Source organism: Monodelphis domestica, chromosome 2 (assembly GCF_027887165.1).
Source record: "Monodelphis domestica isolate mMonDom1 chromosome 2, mMonDom1.pri, whole genome shotgun sequence".
Taxonomy (NCBI): Eukaryota; Metazoa; Chordata; class Mammalia; order Didelphimorphia; family Didelphidae; genus Monodelphis; species Monodelphis domestica.
Window position 1 is genome coordinate 102,742,118 of NC_077228.1, and position 21,202 is coordinate 102,763,319.

The window sequence follows — 21,202 nt, forward strand, 5'->3', positions numbered from 1 at the left end:
AAACCCCCTGACAGCAGGGACTAATTTTTACTCTTTCTGTATACCCATGTGGAGTGCAATACCTGCTACATAGTAGATGCTTAATAAATGGGAATTGACCAACTGCTGAGGATGAAATTGAATTTTGCTCCTATTCTGATCCAACCCAAATCCCTAAAGAATATTTTTCTAATGTTGCCTGTTGTAGGTATTTATGCCAAACTGAGTGAAATTTATTTTAGAATTTCTTTAGACTTTAAATCACATTATTTGAGTTCTAAATTTAATGTTTGAAATATTAAAACATCAACTAAAGAAAATTGTAATTTAAGGCTTTCATCTTCTTTTTCAGCTGAACCTTTGAAAGATATGCCTTCTGTTCCAGTCTTGAATGCTGCCAAAAGAAACTTTACAGATGGTTCATGCAGTTCTGACTTTCCTACAAGGTAGTAACAGTGGTGCATCACCATTCTTGCAATAGTTATTGATGCAACTACAGCAAATTCTAATTCCCTTGAAAATAAGCAAGAAGTTAATAAATTTATTGGGGATTTTAGTAGCTTATAAAAACATCTTTTAGTACCTGTCTAAGTAAAGTTCTCTTTCAGCTACATTATTTCACAGAAAAGTATACTTTGAATCCCTAACAACCATATTAAAACTGAACTTTTATAGCAGTTCATTTATAAGATTTGCTAAAACAAAATCAACTTCTCTTTTTTAGGTAAATGTGCCTATGTTCATGTATTTAGTATAGATCTTTGCAGCAAGTTTCCCTGATAAAATTCTCATTTCTAAGATACATAGGGAATGAAAGAGCAGCTAGATAAGCTCAGTAAATAGAGAGCCAGGCCTAAAGAAGGGAGGCACTAGTTCAAATTTGACCTCAGATATTTCCACTGCTTTGTGACCCTGGGCAAGTCACTTAACCCCACTTGCCTAGCCCTTACTGCTCTTCTGCCTTGGAACTGATATTTATTATGGATTCTAAGCAGAAGGTAAGGATTTTTTTTAAAGGATATATAGGGAACTAAATCAAATTTTAAAGAAAAAAGACCCATTCTCTGATTGATGTCGTTAAAGGGACTAGACATTTTTCAGAAGACAAAGAATCTAAGCTGTTGATAATCATATGAAAAAGTGGTCAAAGGGTATCTAGATGGCTTGATAAGTAGAGAGCCAGGTCTGGAGCTGGGAGGACCTGGGTTCAGATCTAGCCTCAGACATTCCTAGCTGTGTGACCCCAGGCAGGTCACTTAACTGCACCTGCCTAGCTCTTGCCCTCTTGCCCTTCTATCTTAAGAGTTGTTACTAGAAAATAAGAGTTTAAATAAGTGGTCAAGATCACTAAGAACTCAAAAAATTTAAACAATTCTGAGCTATCACTTCACACCCATCAAATTGGCTAAGAAGGCAAAATAGGAAAAAGAAAATGATAGGCTTTGGAAAAACAGGTACACTAATTCACTATTAATGAAACTATGAATAGTCCAAGTATTCTGAAAAGCAATTTTGTTACAAATCCTAGAAAGATATTAAGCTGTGCATACCAAGAAATATGTCTACTAGATCTATACCCATAAAAGATTAAAGAAGAAAAAGTCCCATCTATACAAAGATAAATATAGCAGCTTTTTTTTTTAATGATGTCAAAGAATTGGAAATCAGAGGGTGTCCATTAATTTGGAAATTGCTGAACAAGATACAGTATCTGAATGTGGTAGAATACTCTTGTGCTGGTAAGAAATGATGGAGGGAATAATTTTGGAAAAACTTGGGAAGACTTGTATGAACTGATACAAAGTGAAGCAAGAAGAACCAGGAGAACAGTTTGTACAATAACTGCAATATTATAAAAGAATTAGTAATTCTGAAGAGTATAAATTTTCAAATCTTTCAATTAGAAGACTTAGTAACACTCATCAACACAATGACGAACCACAGTTTGAAAGGACTCATGATGAAACATGCTCCCCACCTCAGAGCTGACACTCAAGTGCAGACTAAAGTATATCTTCCTGTTCTTCTCTTTCTTTGTTATGGTTAATAGGGGAATTTATTTTATATGACTATACATATTTGTAATGAATATAATTTCTCTTAGCCTTCTCAATGGGAAGGGGATAGAGGAAGGAGAAAATTCTGAACTGAAAATGAAATAGAATTTATACTTTTAAAAAATGTGAATTTCCAATTATAGTGAATTGCACTATAATATATATACTAATCAAAAACATTCTGTAAATTTTAAAGTACTATGTAGTTTGATTTTACTGTCTTATAACTGAAAGGTAAAAATTAGAGAAGGGAGGGAATGGAAGTTTTTTTTGGCTTTTTTTGAATTTCCACAGAAAATCACATTTATTTGTAAAATAAATCTTCTAGAATTCACAAAATTAATTTTATTTTATGTTTATGAAACCTCTGTAAGTCTTACCTTAACAGTGTAAAGATTAAAATTTAGGGGAGACTGAGGCAGGTAGAAATTAGTTTCTCTCTGCAAGGAGATTTTTATGAGGATTATTAAAGGTTAAGGATTAAAGAAAACACAGAATAAGAAAGCACATGCCTAGGCCAGAGAGGCCTAGACAAGATAACCTTACACCATGAAAGAGACGCGTCTGCTCCAAAACGGAAGTCCAAAAGAGGCCGAGCCTAATCACAACCAGGTTTAAATACCCCATCTCGCTCTTGGCCCAGGTGAGAATTCAGTGAGATTAGAGGGCATTCTGGGGAAATGGAGAAAGGATTTCTGGGGATTGAAGTCCTGGATTCTAGTCTATTTTTACAACAGCATACTTTTTATACAGATTATATATAGCCCAAAGCCAAAAAATGGTCTTGTTAATTCCATTGTTCAAGTAAAACTTAGAATGTTTGGCTGAATAAAGTATACACCTTCAACAACAAAAGCCTTAAGCATTCTGTGTCACAGCAATTGATTAGAATAGGCACAGATAGCTAGCTAATTGTACCCATTGTACAGTGTTAGCTTTTAAGTAGCATATGTCCTGCAATGCTAATGGGAACTATACCATAATAATGTATGAATCAGTTATTCTGTTTTATGAAGATAGACATTCAGTGTAAATTATAAACACTGAAAGCTATCTTTAGTATTTTCATTCTTACATTGAAGATCTTCGGAATGACCTATCATAAATAGCATTCTTTTTCAGTTTGTGGCAGTTCTTGCCCTATGTAATTACATATTTAGACTGATATACTACCATTAATAATGCCTGTTGCATAATAAAAGCATAATTGAGGGCTCCCAGGCCTAGAAGAACTTCAGATTGAAAGGACATTAGCTGCAGTTCTCCATAGACTCCTTTCCTCAAAATGAGGCAAAAGAAGTAGTCAGAGAGAGAATAACCCCATAGCAACTAACAATCTCAGGTTAAGTTTGATGATTTGGTGCAAGGCCTTGTGGCTTTACATCTCCTCTAATCTTTGTGAATAATAAGATCACGGTTTAAAAAAAAATGCAGACATATAAAATATTATACACAACTAGTCTTAAAGGTACAGATTCATTAGAAATCCCTTCCAGTGCTGATCTAGTAAATACTTGATAAATGTTTATTGACTGACTGATCTTAATCCTTTATAAAGTCATCTAATTTTTTGTTCATCTTTAAAATGGGACTAATATGTTTGTTTCTAACTTATAAGGAATGTGTAAAGTACATGTCAAATATCATGAAATTTTTGGTAGAAGGCAATATTTTTTTTGTGTGTGTCACGTATGTATATATGTAGTAGCTATTATTTACATAGTACTCTAAGGTTTGCAAATCATTTTTCTAAGATTATCCCATTTGATCCCAACATCAACCCTTTGAAGTGTAAAAGCTATTATTCCCATTTTATAAATGAAGAAGCTGAAGCAGAGAAGTTAAGTGACTTGTACAGGTTATCACCACTATTGTGCCTAAGACAGGATTTGAACTCAGGTTTTCCTGACTCCAAAATTGAGTGTTCTATCCTCTGTTCCACCTAGCTGCCTCACATGTGATTACAATTAACATTATTTAGTTTTCCTTATGGACTAATAGGTGTGAGATTTGAAAACTGCATGATGTTTCTATTTCTTAATCTTAATAATGTGAATTAAGAGGTGGTAAGATTGTTTATATGTCCAACCATAGTACATAGAATTTGTTGTGTAAAAAAAATGTGTAATGTTATATCAATTTGTTTTAGGGAAAGTACTGCGTTCTCACAATCTCATCATCCTCCAGCCAGAAATCGAAGCTCTCAACCACCATCTGATTCAGGTAAAAAAATAAATAAAATAAAATAAAAAGATTAAGAGGATAATCTTTAGTAATAGTTTACATTTATTTCTTTTTTGGCTTTGAAATAATCACCTAAAACAAGCATTTATAAAGAAATAGAAATGATAATTTTCTTAACCTGAAATAAGGCTGATCTATCTCATTTAAATAGCTCGTTTCATTTACTTTTTTTGTTAATTAAAAAGTCTGCAATTCTCCAGATTGTTACTTAGCTTTTTTTTAATTCTAATACTTAGGCTTTTGAGAGTTCTTCTCTTTTCTTAAAGGAAAAACCTGTTTTCTTGTAATAAAATGTTTTCATTTTGTATTTGAAGGAGGAATTAAAAGGTCTACATCTATGTCTTATGTTGATGGCTTCATAGGGACATGGCCCAAAGAAAAAAGGTAAATAAAAGATGTTATTTTAAAATATATCCACCAGGTCAAATTGGTTAACAAGATTACTTAATCATAGTTTGTATTTAGTACCTAAACTGGGAAGGATTAGAGCTGGAATGTAGTTGTTTAAGGGATTACATATAGTTAAATTTAGAAGCTTGGTGGGTAGGTTGCACTTCCTGACATTACATGAAATCTCCATAATCATAAGCAGGCAAAACAAAGGAAATTTCCCCCTAAAAGGTTCATCCCAAATTATTTAATTATATTGAAAGCTGTTCTTTTCTTGAATTATATAATAATTTTATCCCAATTCTTTTTTTTTTCCTTTTTAAAGATCATCCGTACATGGAGTTTCGTTTGATATTTCTTTTGATAAAGAAAATAGTATTCGGAAACCTGCTCCAAACAGAGGAATCACAAGATCTTTTAGTAATGAAGGTCTTACACTGAACAATAATCGTATACCTAAACACATCCGGAAAAATTTGTCCTTCAAGCCTGTAAATGGAGAAGAGGAGACAGAAAGCATTGAAGAAGAAAATAATATTAATTCCCCAAGTGACTTCAAATCTTATGTACCCCATAGAACAACTGAATTAAATTCTAATGAAAATATTCATTGTAAACTTCCAAATGGAGCCATGCAAAATAGGGTACCTCTAGATGAGTTTGGCAACCAAATTGAAACACCAAGCATTGAAGAAGCCTTACAAATAATTCATGATACTGACAAATCTCCCTGTGCTCCCCAATCAGACCAAATCACAAATGGGTTCTTTCTTCATAGCCAGGATATGTGTATCCTTAATTCAGATTTCAAACTAAATCCATCTAGTCCTGACATCATAAGTGACACAAAAGGAGCTCTGAGTCCTGTGACTGATACCACAGAGGTAGATACTGGAATTCATGTTCCTTCAGAAGATATTCCAGAAACAATGGATGAAGATTCTTCTTTGAGAGACTACACTGTTAGTATGGACTCTGACATGGAAGAACCCTCCAAATTTATTCAAGATTATGATATGCGAGTTAGCAACCATAGGGAAGCTTTAAGTCCTTGTCCAAGTACTATGAGTACAAGGTCTCAACCAGGTAGTAGTGCTTCTTCTAGCTCTGGAGTTAAGATGACAAGCTTTGCTGAGCAGAAATTCAGAAAACTCAATCACACAGATGGCAGAAGTAGTGGAAGCAGTTCTCAGAAAACAACCCCAGAAGGTTCTGAACTCAATATTCCTCATGTTGTTTCTTGGGCACAAATTCCTGAAGAAACAGCTCTTCCTCAGGGAAGAGATACTACTCAGCTACTGGCTTCTGAAATGGTCCACCTTAGGATGAAACTAGAGGAGAAAAGGAGAGCCATAGAAGCTCAAAAGAAGAAAATGGAAGCCGCTTTCACTAAGCAAAGACAGAAAATGGGCAGAACAGCCTTCCTAACTGTAGTGAAGAAGAAAGGAGATGGAATATCCCCACTTCGGGAAGAAGCAGCTGGTGCTGAGGATGAGAAGGTCTATACTGATCGAACAAAGGAAAGAGAATCACAGAAAGCAGATGTACGGACTAATAAGTCTGCAACAGAAGTAATCAAAGACAGTATTGAGAACTCTCAAGGCAAATGGTTAAAGTCCCCAACCACACCTATAGATCCTGATAAGCAGTGGAATTTGGCCAGCCCCTCTGAAGAGACTTTAAATGAAGGAGAAATTTTAGAATATACAAAATCCATTGAAAAGCTAAATTCATCTCTTCATTTTCTACAACAAGAAATGCAACGTTTGTCATTGCAACAAGAGATGTTAATGCAGATGAGGGAACAGCAATCTTGGGTGATTTCACCTCCACAACCTTCTCCACAAAAACAGAGTAGAGAATTTAAATCTTCAAGGCAAACAGGACTGTCATCTCCAATTGTGCCATTCTCTTCAGACTCCCCTCGACCAACTCATCCCTCTCCACAGTCCTCTAACAGGAAGGGCTCCTCCTTCCCTGTTAAAATTCAAAGGACTCCTAGACCAAATGAACTCAAAATAACACCTTTAAATCGCACCTTAACACCCCCCCGGTCTGTAGATAGCCTTCCTCGGTTGCGGAGATTCTCACCAAGTCAAGTTCCCATTCAGACTAGATCTTTTGTATGTTTTGGAGATGATGGAGAGCGTGTATGTGAACCTCAGTTAAAGGAATCTAAACCTGCAGAAGAAGGAAAGGAGGAAATGGAATCTAAAGGGTCTTTGGAACAGCATGTTCACAAACTAGAGGAAAAGGAGCTCAAACCTATGGAGTCAACAGTTTCTGAAATATTGTCACAGCCTGTTACAGAGACTGTATGTCTTACACCAAATGAAGATCAAATAAACCAACCCACCATACCATCTCAGACTTCCACTTTGCCAGTTCCAGCTCCTAAAAATGTTAATTTAATTGAAGTTTCTCTCTCTGACTTGAAACCTCCTGATGATAAGACTGATATATCTGTTGAAAAATATGAGGGAGAAAGTGATAAAGAACAATTTGATGATGATCAGAAAGTATGCTGTGGATTCTTTTTTAAGGTATGTAATTTAAGTTGTGTTGACATCTGCCAAATAATGCATGTTTGCTTTTATTCTAAGTTGATTTTTACCCATCTATCACTATACATTTGTTGGAGTTTGGTGCACCAAATGCCATAGTCTCCATGAGAACAGTGAAGGATAATAGAGTTGAAATTTGATGTTAAAATATCTTCTCTGAATATAGGCATTAGTTTGCGTATGTATAAATGTCCCCTGATTCTCCTCCTCTCATAAAAAGCCTTTAAAAAGTAAGTTTTCATATGTTTCAAAGAAGTGCCATTTCGTGAAAGGGACTGGAAAATATAATCATGCATTTTGGATTTTTGCCTCTAGCTGTCTTTTTTTTTTACCCATATTTCTTCTTTTACATGTTTTTTCTTCTTTAAAAATTTTTTTAAATCTTTTGTTTATGTATTACTTTAATTTCAGATCTCTCATCCTTCCCTACTCAGAGAGCAAACCCCCATGATGAAGAATAAAAAGAAAAACAAAATGAAAAGGAATCAGTTTAGTAAGACTAATAACATCAACTTATTTGGACAATATATGCAATTACATTTTTTTTTAAATTTAGGATAAATAGGACTATATAAAGTATATACATTTTCATAATATATGAACACATGGGAAATTACCATATATGTTTTGAACAATGATACATGTAAAACCCAGTGGAATTGGGGGCAGCTGGGTAGCTCAGTGGGTTGAGAGCCAGGCCTGGAGATGGGAGGTCCTAGGTTCAAATCTGGGCAAGTGACTTGGCCCCCATTGCCTAGCCCTGACCACTCTTCTGCCTTGGAGCCAATACCCAGTATTGACTCCCAAGATGGAAGGTAAGGGTTTAAAAAAAAAAAACAAAACCAGTGGAATTACTTGTTAGCTTTGGGAAGGGGGTGGCAGGAGGGGAGGGTAAAACACATGAATCATGTAACCATGGAAAAATATTCTAATTTAGTCAAAGCTTTAGGGAAAAAAATTTTTTTTTTAATTACCACATATAACTGGAGTGAGTAAGAGAGTACTTTGCATATCATGGTTTCTCCTGGAAATCTAAAATGAACTTCTTCCCCTCTCTGTTGTGGGATACATTCCTAAACTGACCAGCAGAGGGCAACCCCATATTGGCCATGGGAATATGGAAGAAAATATAGATTGACCTCTCAGGAACCTGCAGAAGGGGCACCTGCACAAACCATCATGCCCAGAACAGAGCAGAGCTGTCCATGTGGCTGACCCCACCCAAAATACTACCACTTTCATTTGAGCTATATTTTACATTATTGAGGTTGGCTAAGTCAACATTAGCATCCAAGCTGCCATATCCCGGAAAGTCCTCTATGCTCTGCTTAGCACATCAAGCCCTTGTACATCCACGGACAGCTCCCTGGACATAGCCCGCCTCCATGGAAGATGGGGGTGATACTTGATCACTCTTAAACTTTGCCTTCCACCTTGTTGATTGTTAGCTGCACCTTCCTATCTCTGCTGAGTCATGCTCTCTTGGAAGGACACCACCTGTTTGCCCTTCAATAGAGGAATTCTTTTAAGTTGATATGAATCCATTAATCAACATTGGATTTGGTCATTCAGTTTTAAGTGACCTTTACTGTATGCTCCAGTCTACATCTTTCCCATTGTTCATTTGAAAATTAGAGTGCAATAACCTAAGATTGTTCATCTGCTTTCTTTTAACTTCTTCTATTGTTAGGATGATCAAAAAGCAGAGAATGATATGGCAATGAAACGAGCAGCTCTGCTCGAGAAACGATTGAGAAGAGAAAGAGAGACTTTGCTTCGAAAACAGCAGCTAGAAGCAGAATTAGAGCATAAGAAGGAAGAAACAAGGTAAGGTCCTGGGCCCTTAAAATGCAGGTGAATGACTGCAAATGTAATTGTGTGAAGTTTTTCATTGAATTGTTCCGTGTATTAAAATAGTATGCCGCATTCATTAATAGACTTAAAGTATGCTGGGAGTACTAATTCTGTCGTATGCTATACATGTAGATAAAGGTATTAATTTCTAAGTGGTTTTTAGTTTTCAGATTATCTTCAAACTATATTTTCCCCTAAATGAAGTAGTACATTTTCATTAGATTTTATTTTTTTTAAACCCTTATCTTCCATCTTGGAATTAATACTATGTATTGGTTCTAAGACAGAAGAGCAATAAGAGGTTAAGTGGTTAATGGGGGTTAAGCAACTTGCCCAAAGTCACACAGCTGGGAAGTGTCTGAGGCCAGATTTGAACCTAGGACCTCCAATCTCTAGGCTTGGCTCTCAATCTACTGAACCACCCAGTTGCCTCCAGGTTTAATATTTAAAAGTCTAACTGTCTAAAAATATTTTTATTGAAAATTAAATTTTTCTAATTGAGTAGTATCCTTTGGGAAATAAAATTAATGGTTGTTTCAGGAAAATATTGGTAAACGTGACCAGATTTTTTGAATGCTTCGGATGCTTTCCATTTGTCTTGTTTCATGTAAATACAACTTTTCATGTAATTTATGCTTTATATGCATATGTTTTAAACGGTGACCTATAAAGAAATTTAACTTGATTTACTTTCATAGGCGTAAAACTGAGGAAGAGCGCCAGAAAAAAGAAGATGAACGAGCACGTAGAGAATTTATTAGACAAGAATATATGAGAAGAAAGCAGCTGAAACTCATGGAAGATATGGACACAGTGATTAAGCCCCGCCCTCATGCAACAAAACAAAAAAAGCCACGTCCAAAATCTATCCACAGGGATCATATCGAGTCACCTAAAACACCAGTCAAAGGTCCACCAGGTAACAGCTTGTTGGAAAGAGTCTGTTCATATAAAAACACCAGCTTGGTTTGAGATACTAACTTGATCATGCATTGATTAGCTTCTTAAGCTAAATTGATTGTCTAATTTGGAAATCTGCATGCATCTTAATTGGAAAGCCAAAATGAGCAGACAAAACTTATATGGTAGAAACACGTTGTGTGTGCATGCATATATATAGAAATAGAGATAGATAAATCAACACAAATATGAATGTTAAAAAGACACTAACCTGTTGTGGTACTTTTGCCACTGTTGTATACTTTTCAATTACTAACTCATTCTTGCACTCACAAACTTAGGAATATATTATAATTTGGGAAACATGAAATGGACAAGAAAGATTTTGGCATAATAAGAAATGTAAGGTAAAAGTCCTTAAAAAACTCCTTTAATCTAAAAACTCTTCATTTCTTATGTATCAAATTAATCTTTTCTCTTACATTTATGCATGGTTACCACTTCTTTCAAAAATCCTTATTTTCTTTGATCTAATACTTTGGAAAATTTGGCATAATTCTCTTAGTCTTTTTAAAGCCTAAGAAAATTCCATTCGCGCTCTCTCCTCTCTCGCTCTCGCTCTCGCTCTCTCGCTCTCGCTCTCTCTCTCTCTCTCTCTCGCTCTCTCTCTCTCTCCTGAATATTCATGTATTTGAGATGTAATACTGTTGCTCATATGCAAAAACTATTCATTAATTACATTTGATCCACTACTCAATAGATAGTTCAATGGGGGAAAAAAATCTCATAAATACTCAGTACTTCAAATACAAGTGATGTTATAGGATAGCTTTTGGGCTATAAGGGACTTTAAGGTCCAACCCCTTTGCTTTATGATTGAGAAAATTGAGATCCCAAGAAGTTAAGTGACTTGCCCAGGGTCACACAGCTGGTGTCTGAGGCAAGTTTTGAACTTGGGGTTTTTGATGCCAGATTTTGGACTTTATTTCACTGATGAAGATACTCCCTCTTGACACAAATCAGAGCCCTTCTCTGCTTCCTTTAAAGAAAAAAACCCTTCTGTCATAGAATAAGTTCTAAATATCTGTTTTAAAGGAAAAGAAAGCAATACGGATTAGGCAATTAGAGTTAAGTGACTTGCCCAGGGTCACAAAGTTAGGACATATTTAAGGCCATATTTGAACCCAGGACCTCCTATCTCCAGATCTAGTGCTTTTCTACGGAGCCACCTACGTCCCCTAACTCTTCTCTTCTTTAAGCGATATACCGGAGTTGTCATAGCCCAAACAACCTATCACCTACTAGTTAAGCTGGTAAGAAGCTAATTTTATCTGGACTGGCCCTCAGCCAGCCCAATAATCCATCAACAGGACCTATTCAGAGGCTTTTCTTCTTTTCAATACTTGCCCAAGCTCTTGCCCAGCTGGCCCAGCCTTTGACTTCATATAAGGTATCTTCCATGTCATAATAAGGTATCAGACTAGAAAACTAGAGGAGAAAATACTTAATGTTACCTGAAGAAAATGTTTCTGTATTTAAAAAGTTTACATTTTCTACCCACCGATGAAGGATTTTTATGATAGCTTTATATCTCACAGAGTTGAGGGTTTTGGTTGTTTGATTAAATTCTTTCCTTATGGGATCATTGTCTTATCTAGCAACTTAGAGCTTGCCTTCTGGAAGCACCAAACTTGAGCAACAAATTATAGTACTTGCTTGTTGTGAGGGTCAGTTATATGTTATATTCATATTTATGTGTGACAGAATTGGCATAAATACATATATGCATGCAGCATAGTACATGTTTAGATGAATATGAAGTTAAAAAAATATGACAGAAGCTTAATCTCCATGTGCTGGTGTTATCCAATGAACAGACTCTTTGCTATTTGCCTGTTTAAAAATTCTAACTTTGTTTTTATCCAGGGTCACGAATTTATCGTGTTTTTTCAGTCTCTAGCCTTTCTTTGGCATCACTGAACACAGGAGACAATGAGAGCATCCATTCAGGCAAGAGAACACCAAGGTAAAGCAGTAATCATTAACATTTTTATTGAAGAATAATTCACTTATCTCTGATTATCTCTAAATAAGTCAAAGAAAATCATCTCCTAATGCCCTTTTGGCTCATTATCCTTTCATTTAAATCATCTCCATCAACACCCAAGACTAACTTTTTTTTTCCTTAAGAAGACACCCCACCCCCCACCTCATCATGGTTTGTCAACACTTTGTGTTGTTCATGAAAACATACGCATGAATTGCTACTAGTTAAAATTGCACTAAATAAAATTCTGATTTTTGTGTGTTTGAATAAAGGAAGAGTGAAATTATGGGTTTATTGTCTCTTTAGGGGAATGATACTCTGCTACTGATTTGTCAGTTTATGACCTGAATTCAGTTTTTATGCCATAGTTCCTCATAAAAGTCATTTCCCCCCAATATTAAATAATCAGAGTTGGAAGGGACCCCAGAGACCATCTAGTCCAACCATACCAAAATGAGAATCTAACTTGGCAAAAAGTAAAAAAAAGGTCATAGGATCTTTCTTTTAGGTCTCTAGTAGGAGGCAGCTGGGTTTCACAGTGGATAGAGCACCAGATCTAGAGATAGGGGTGGGGATGGGGAAGAGTCCCGAGTTCAAATATGGCCTTAGATACTCCTAGCTGTGTGACTCCGAGTCACTTAACTGCAGTTGCCTAACCCTTACTGCTCTTCTGTCTTAGAATTGACCTAAGACAGAGGGTAAAGGGGGAAAAACACAAATAAACCTCTAGTGAGGAGAAACCCACTATCTTTTAAATGAAATAGTTCTCCTTAGGAATAAAAAGGGGCTTAATACTGCTCCACTCTTTAGATTAGTAGTAAGCATCAACAATTCCTTTAAAAGAATGCAAGAAAGGAATCAGTGTGAAAACAAAATCAGAAAAGGATATGAAGAGGTAGAGAAGAATTCTGACCTATGTCAGAAGTTGTGGAAGAATGTAACATGGGAGAAGAAAGAACTACTGAACACTTAGAAATTGTTAAAGATCTGGAGTTCTTTCTGAAGAGAAAGCTCTCTATCTTCTGAGGTAAAGGATCTACTTATCCTCCAGGGAACGATCCTTGGGTGAGAAGTCATCAAGTAAGGGCACCGAAGGCAAAGAGACAGGTAGAGGTGGTTGATAAATGCCTGCTAAAAATGACTGAGGCATCTCCTTGTTGACCTAACAACAATATAGAGGATTACTGTCTGAGATACATGTATCTAGAATGTTACAGAAAACCTTTCCAAGCTTGCCAAACCTGATTGCTACCACTCCTTTCTGGTGATTTTCATGTGAACATAGATGAGATTGATTGCCAAAAGAGATTCAAAAGTATTAATATAGAAGGTCTCAGTCAAGAAATGGAAGACCTTGTGGCATAGGTTGTCCTTTTAAAAAAGAATAATAATAATTTGGGGACATTTCATCAGTAAATCTCAGAAGAGGCGTTTACTTGCCTTTTTTGGCCTTGATCTTCCTTAGGTAGAATTCTGTAGAGTCGAATAAATAATTCTACTCAAGGTAGAACTCCTTGCCATTTAGAATGTAGCCATCTGCTCAACCTAGTGGGCTCACTGCCAGCAATTTACTTTGCTTGTACTGCTCTTCAAGATGCAAACTGATCTTAGCATCCTTCTCTATTCTTCATATTTCTTTTGCATCTTCTTTGTTTCTTGTTTAAAATTTCTTTCTCAGAAGTCACTTTTTGCCTACTCATTTTGCTAAAGGATCAGACTATAATGGAACTCATACTACCATCAGTATGGTGATGCAATTGATGAGTGGAATGCATTTCTTCACTAGCATCTTGGTCTACAATTATATTACTCTGAGCCCCAAGAAAAGTTGCCCTTAATGTATCCTCAGTACTAGGGACTTCTTATTACCACCCCAGACTTGTACTGTGTGAATACAATAAGACCCATCTTGGTATTGACTGGCAAGGGGCCCAGCTTATCATTGTATTTCTTATGTGAAGGCTCCTTTTTGCCCCCAGCCTTAAAGTATTTGTCATTAATATTTTTAAGTGGTGCAGGCTGCCATACCTAATGTTTTCATTAAGGCTAGAACCTTAGATGAGAAAGGGTAGATTTGGATAGTTATCAAGTGATAAGAACATCATATCTAAGAACAAGATTTGTATTTCTGGATTGCATTTTATTTTATTCATTCATTTGTTCATTTATTTATTTATTTGCTTGTTTGTTTTTAAACCCTTACCTTCCATCTTGGAATCATTACTGTGTATTGGTTCCAAGGCAGAAGAGTGGTAAGGGCTAAGCAATGGGGGTTAAATGACTTGCCCAGGGTCACAGAGCTAGGAAGTGTCCGAGGTCTGGATTTAATTTTAAAATACATGAATGATGGATTTCCTGGCCAGGGAGAGAGCATACACCTGACAAAGAATTGTAAAAATATGTTTGCCTGGAATCTTGAAAATCTAACCTAAAGAATTTTAAAACTGAAAAAGAGGAGGGTGAAAACCACCTAGATCTATTCATCAATAGTGGAAATAACCCAGATATGCCATAGGATGAACCTCTTTAAGACCCAATAATAACACCCATCTCAGATACCCTCATAAATACAGTGTGGATAGCAAGCAAAGTAAACTTAGAGACCCTAATGCAGAGAAGCAAATTTAACCTTACAGATATTACAGAGACTTGTTAGAATGAAATCCACGATTAGACCTCCAATTCTGGGACAGAAAGCCTTAATTAAAAGGAGCTGGATAAGGTGGGGGTGGGGGTAGTGATGGCAGTAATTACAAGATACTTTTACGAGAGAAAATTTAGAAATAAAAAAATAATGTGTGATGGAAAGCATTTTGTGTAAAAACCAAGACATGTAGAACAGAAGCGAAGCACTTGGTATATTCACAAAGATTGACCATGTACTAGGGCATAAAAACATTGCAAACAAGTGCAAAAGAGCAGAAATAATAAATGCAACCTTCTCAGACCACAATTCAATGAAAATAATAATTAGTAAGGGAACATGGAGAGGCAAATCAAAAATTAATTGGAAATTAAACAACACGATTCTCTAAAATCGGTTAAAGAACAAATCATAGAAACAATAATTTCATTGAAGAAAATGACAATGATGAGATATTCTTTCAAAATCTATGGGATAGAGCCAAAACAGTACTCAAGGGGAAATTTATATCCTTGAGTTCATATATTAACAAATTAGGGAAGGACAGAGGTCAATGAATTGGGCATGCAAATTAAAAACTAGAAAGTGAACAAATTAAAAATCCTCAGAGGAAGACTAAGTTAGAAATCCCAAAAATCAAAGGACAAATTAATAAAATTGAAAGTCAAAAAACTATTGATTTAATAAATGAAACTAGAAGCTGGTACTTTGAAAAAACAAATAAAATAGACAAAGTACTGGTCAATCTAATTAAAAAAAAGGAAAGAAGAAAACCAAATTGACAGTATCTAAGTTGAAAAGGGAGACCTTAACTCTAATGAAGAGGAAATTAATGCAATCATTAAAAACTATTATGCCCAATTACATGGCAATAAACATGGCAATCTAGGTGATATGGACAAATATTTACAAAAATATAAATTGCCTAGACTAACAAGAGGAAGTAGACTACCTAAACCCCATATCAGCAAAAGAAATTGAACAAGCCATCAAAGAACTCGCTAAGAGAACAGAAGTGAAGTTGTCATGAAGAGTGTACTTGTAGATCGCCAGGACAGAAAGAGTTAATAGATCATAGTAGTTTCAGAAACATCATAGGCCTGGCATGAAGAAGACATGTGATAATAGTGATGGAGGACTGGGAGAACCCAAGGAAATGGGTATCATCTGACACTTTCTTTGCCTAAAGCAAAGCAGTTAGTAATTTCTTGACACTTTTGTGGTAATTTCATCTTTCAAAAAGTAGAACAACCTGTGAGAGAACCTGGTATCCTGGATCTCATTCTCACCCACAGAGAAAGAAATTGCTGCTAGGTTAGAAATTCTTATAATCTTAAGGGAAATGACCACTCCACCTTAGAATTTGTAGTAGAAGAGGAAAGTTGGGCATAGTCTGATCTATGATGCCCCAGATTCTTAGAGGAAAAAATTCAAAGGGTTGAGAGAAAAGGATAGTGTCCCCATTGGTTCAAATTTTACTAGAGAAGTCAGCCCAGGTAACATGAGAAGCTCTCAAGAATGAAATTATGAAGACATAAAGAGAAACATTCCTGTGAGGAAGAAAAGGGGGGATTTGTATAAAGAGATTGATATGCATGCACAAGAAACTGAATAACCAACTTTGATTTTAATACATAAACAGGACATTTAACTGGGAATGGATACAAAAGCCCTAGCATATTATCTGGTATGCTAAAGGTCATTTTTAGCTGAGGATGATAAGGAAAACTAAGGATAATTGAGAGTAAGAGTATCAAAGGAAAGATGAGAATAATTTTTATAGTAAACTGTTACAATAATTGCTGCTCAGCCCTTCCATATCTCATGACAATGAGAAAGAATTTTAGACTAGAAAAGTCCTAACAAAAATCACATAGGGAAAGTTGACCCAGAAGTTAAGTAAGGAGATAGGAAAGCTGCCTTTGATGAATTCAGGTTACCAGGGTCAAATAAACTATATCTGCAGATAATGAAGAACAATGTCAGTGCATGACTATTATGCATGACTATGCATATTTTAATGAACTGGACATTTTTCTTGCTTTCTAATGATTGAGAGAGGAATGGAGAAAAGAGAGAATTTGGAACTGAAAATAAAATTTTAAAATCTTAAGTCTGATATACCCACAATCTTTAAAAAATTGAAATTATATAGAAGATGATATCATCTTCTATAACTATTTTCTATTTCCTTTGAAGTGGACATACTATTTTGTCTCTTTAGGTCAGAATCTGTAGAGGGTTTCTTATCTCCAAGCCGCTGTGGCAGCCGAAATGGTGAAAAAGACTGGGAAAATGCTTCTACCACCTCTTCAGTGGCATCTGGGACAGAGTATACAGGTGAGTTTGTGCATTATTTTTAGAGAAATCATTGAATTTAAAATATGTATGTGAATAAATATGAGTTTTTTAAAAATTAAGCTTTGTGGATATCTTCTCCTTTCTTTCACCCTTCTAGTTATCTCCTAGATTTACGCTTAATACAATGTAGAGGGCCATATTGTTTCTTTACATATCTTATCCAACTTTTGATAGTATAGGCCCACTTAGAACATGACCTCCTAAAATAATGAACTAGGATATAAAATTCCTGGAGTTTTGATAAAAAGACCCTAGTATAAGGTATATGAGGTATTCTGTATAGACCTCCCTTGAATTGATTTGAGGAGGTGGCCAAGAGAAGAAAGGAGGTGGTCAGTTTTAGAAAAACAAAAATAATTTCAGATTAAATTCAATAACTCCAATTAGATGAATATAAATAGGAAATGGATTTTTTAAAACTCTTACCTTTCAGTAGTTTTTTAATTGGTCCCCTTACCTTGGGTCGATCCCCTCTTCAGTTCACTTTACCCTTAGCTGCCAAAAGGACCTTCATAAAGTGAATGTCTTACTAGGTTATTGCTGTGCTAAAGAAACTACAGTGACTCTGTTGCTTTTAGAAGACGTTATAAACTGTTTTGGCATTTAAAGCTCTTCACAGTCTAGCTCCAACTTCTTTTTCAAGGCTACTTATGCAGACAGGATGTCCCAAAAGCCTTACTTCAGTTTAAAGCTATTAAATTTAAGAATGGGGTTGGATTTAGGGGGGAAATTACTAAGTTTTGTTTTTGTACAGACAGTGTTTAAGATGTCTATGGGATATGGGGGAGGGGGCTGGTCAAGCAGAAAGTCAGGGATGAGGTGATTAGAGCACAGGAGAGTTTAGTACTGAATGTTTAGATTTGAGAGTCTTTTTTGTATAGAGGACAGTTGAACTCATGGAAACTGATAAAATCATTTAAGTTTTGGCAATTAAAACTTAAAATGACACCAAGACTTCTGGGACCCTTTACTATTCCTCCTCTTGTACTCCAGTCAAATTGAATTTGCCCTATTTAATATTTCCTGTTTCCCATGTTCCATCTCTCCCTCTGTATTTTTACACAGGCTGTTCCCTCTGCTTAGGATCTTCTGTCTCCTCACCTTTAAGTGCACCAAAGTCCAGAGCGAGTAACTTATAAAGGAAAATGTGTCTAGAAGGAATACAAAACATTAATAATAATGGGCTATTGAACTCTTCTTGTGAAAATGTGAGAAAAAAGATATAGACTTGAACAGAATCTTGAAGAAACTTGAGAGCAAATAATATCCCCACCCCCACCCCAATATACATTGAACCGTCATAGAAATTGATTAGTTCTAGGTTATAGAGAAATCCTAGGTTAAATTTAAAAATTTTATCATGAAGTTAATCATCAACAATATCACTGAATGAGGTGTATGGAATGTTCAGGGAGGACTTGAACATCTGGTGTGAGGGTTTGCTGAGTCTTTTTCAGGATTGCTCACCTACCTGTGGCGCCCACCTGTCTCCCAGCTCTCACCTATGGCTCCAAGAAGCCATAATATGAGCAAAGCCACACCTCAATGAAACTGTTTTGGTAGAAGGACTAAATGAGGTTGACAGTAGCCAACCGAGTTTAAACCTGTTATTTATCTAGACTCTAAATTCTAGAGGGATGTCTTCTCCAAGCATGTGAAGACTTTTCCTGGTGGAGTGGGCAAGTGAGAACAGTTTTTTTTCCAGTGGTCATGAAAGTGATGAAAGCAAGTGGTGTAGAGAGCCTAGCTCTTGGTCAGACACTGAGAATGTTCATCATTGCATCCCAGGCCATTGCCATTCATTCTAACTTTTGTCTTGCCATTGGACTAAAGTGACTCTAGAAGGGAGAACAAGATCAATAGTGTTGTGCAACCCTGCTTGTCTTCAATTCACACAAGCCATTGCCCCTTCATAACATTGGTTCTCTTTGAAAATTATTAGTATGGAAATATTAATTTAACAAGATAGTAACAATATTGCTCTTTGTGTCTATCACCTTTCACATTTTTCTATGCAATTAAAAAGATGTTTTATAGAAGCCTGCTTTTTTAAAATTTCTTTCATGATTCAGTGACCTTCCCTGTAATCCCCCCATCAACTGAGTAGAATAATATGATAAACACATAGTCAAGCAAAACAAGGCAACACATATCATAGTTAAGAATTCATGTCTCATTCTGACCCTTTCTGAATTTGGAAAGGTATGAATTTTGGTAGTACATTTGCTGCCCTAATGATACAACATTCAAAGGAGATAAGGTCGATATGATCAAAATATGCAAATCTATACAGATATAAAAAAAATGACTTCTTGAACATTGCTTGGTTAAAAGAGAATTAGCGCAGTAATTATCTTAATGTGCCAGTATCTGTTACATTTGGCAAAGAGGTAAAGAAATTATGTGAAGAACTTGACAAGGTCCTACAAACCTCAAGGCAACAGGTACATTGATAAGTAATTACTCCTTTGTGAGAGTAGACATAAAAGATGAAGAGGGTAAAAATTGTGGTATAAGCTTAAGAAATAAAAATTAGCTAAAGGTTTAACAACTGCTCAGATGCTTGGAAGCCTTTGAAAGACCAAGATAACCACATGGACAGACAGATAGTAGGCAGATAGATAAGAGAGATAGGATCAGGCATTTAAGTGATTAATATGTGCCAAGCACTCTTAAGTGCTAAGAATACTAATATAAGCAAAAAGATCATTCCTTCCCTCAAGCAGTTTTATTTCTAGTGAGGAAAGACAACATTCAAAGGGAGCTAGTCTAAGGAAGGGGCACAGAAACATCTCTAAGATGTGGCTAATGGTCAAGGAGTAAAGAAATCAGGAGTAGATCTAGGACAGAGAAGGGAACATGAGTGGCTTGGGCACTTAATGAAATGGTAGACCTAGACAGGAACTCACCAGTCAGAGGAAGAAAGCCACAAGGTAAAGATAACTCCAGAGTAAGAAGGTGAAAAGGTCCAGAGAGTCCGGAATAGAGCATGTCCTGGATGGGGCAAGCGTCAAACAGTATCACATTCAAAAATGAAATTGATTTTATCTTAAAAGGCAGGAAATGATTGTTTCTGTGATTGGTTAGTGACATAGAAGCAATTTCTTTAGCAGCTAATGAGATTCCTTTTTCCAAAGCAAAGGTTAAAATTAACTCCAACTCAAAGAATAAAGCTCTGAAGTCTGCTCTGCAGACAGTTAAAATTAGCTCCAACTTGATCTATTCAAACATCTAATTGGTTTCTAAAAAATAGGAACAGTATAAAGGTAAAGCTGTTGACAGACTTAACCACTTTCCTATAGATCTAGGAAGGGAGGGGGGCGTGTCTGGCTTTTGGCAAGATGCCTGATTTAGCACTCGAAAGCTAAATGGAATGTGAAGTGTTGTCTGGAGCTGGCTAATAAAGTGGGTATGGGGATTTTTCACTCAATCATCTTCCAATAATTGACAAGGAAAAAGAAGAGCTCGGAATCTGCTTCATCCCTGCTTCATGCCAGTGTGGTGTGGGTGTATACATTCCTGGGTGCTAGACTAAGCAAAATTGAGAAAATCTAAAATTCACACCTCCTCTTTGTCCACTTTGCTGGTTCTTCATCTAAATCATGCCTGCTAACTGTGGGTGTCCTCCGAAGCTATCCTGACCTCCACTCCCTCTCTTCTCTTTTCTGTTCTATTTTGCTTGATCTCTTTAAAGCTCCCATGGATTTAATGGTCATCTCTCTCTGTTTTTTCCTATCTTCTTTTGTGAAATCTCACATCTCCAACTGTCTACTTGACACCTTAAGTTTGCTATCCTATGAACATCTTAAACTCTGCATGTCCAAAAGCAAACTCATCTTTCCCCCCAAAACTCTTACCTTCTTTGTAACTTCCCTATTTCTGTCAATATATTTTGTCTCTCTTTATATATGTAATATGTCAGCATATATAAATATATTCTGTCAATAACATTTTTCCAGACACCTAGGCTTGTAATCTAGGCATCATTCTTTTTTTTTTTAAATATATTTTATTTGATCATTTCCAAGCATTATTCGTTAAAGACATAGATCATTTTCTTTTCCTCCCCCCCCCCACCCCCCATAGCCGACGCGTAAGTCCACTGGGCATTAGATGTTTTCTTGATTTGAACCCATTGCTTTGTTGATAGTATTTGCATTAG

General features: G+C 36.0%; 1 protein-coding gene across 6 annotated transcripts in view; it reads left to right on the top strand.

The window, feature by feature from the left end:
- The window catches only part of CAMSAP2 (calmodulin regulated spectrin associated protein family member 2), a 154,654-nt gene that overhangs the window by 127,667 nt on the left and 5,785 nt on the right, over window positions 1-21,202 (top strand). For 4 of the 6 annotated variants that reach the window (XR_008916139.1, XM_007481040.3, XM_007481042.3 and 1 more), the window contains 8 exons: window positions 332-425; window positions 4,186-4,259; window positions 4,595-4,664; window positions 4,996-7,213; window positions 8,925-9,061; window positions 9,787-10,007; window positions 11,915-12,014; window positions 16,904-17,019. Coding sequence is in view for 5 of the 6 variants with exons in the window: in XM_007481040.3 (XP_007481102.2) it covers window positions 332-425; window positions 4,186-4,259; window positions 4,595-4,664; window positions 4,996-7,213; window positions 8,925-9,061; window positions 9,787-10,007; window positions 11,915-12,014; window positions 16,904-17,019 (3,030 nt within the window). In the remaining variant the exon portion in view is untranslated. The remainder of the gene's footprint in view (window positions 1-331; window positions 426-4,185; window positions 4,260-4,594; window positions 4,665-4,995; window positions 7,214-8,924; window positions 9,062-9,786; window positions 10,008-11,914; window positions 12,015-16,903; window positions 17,020-21,202) is intronic. The other 2 variants (XM_007481041.3, XM_003340117.4) reach the window with 1 other exon arrangement.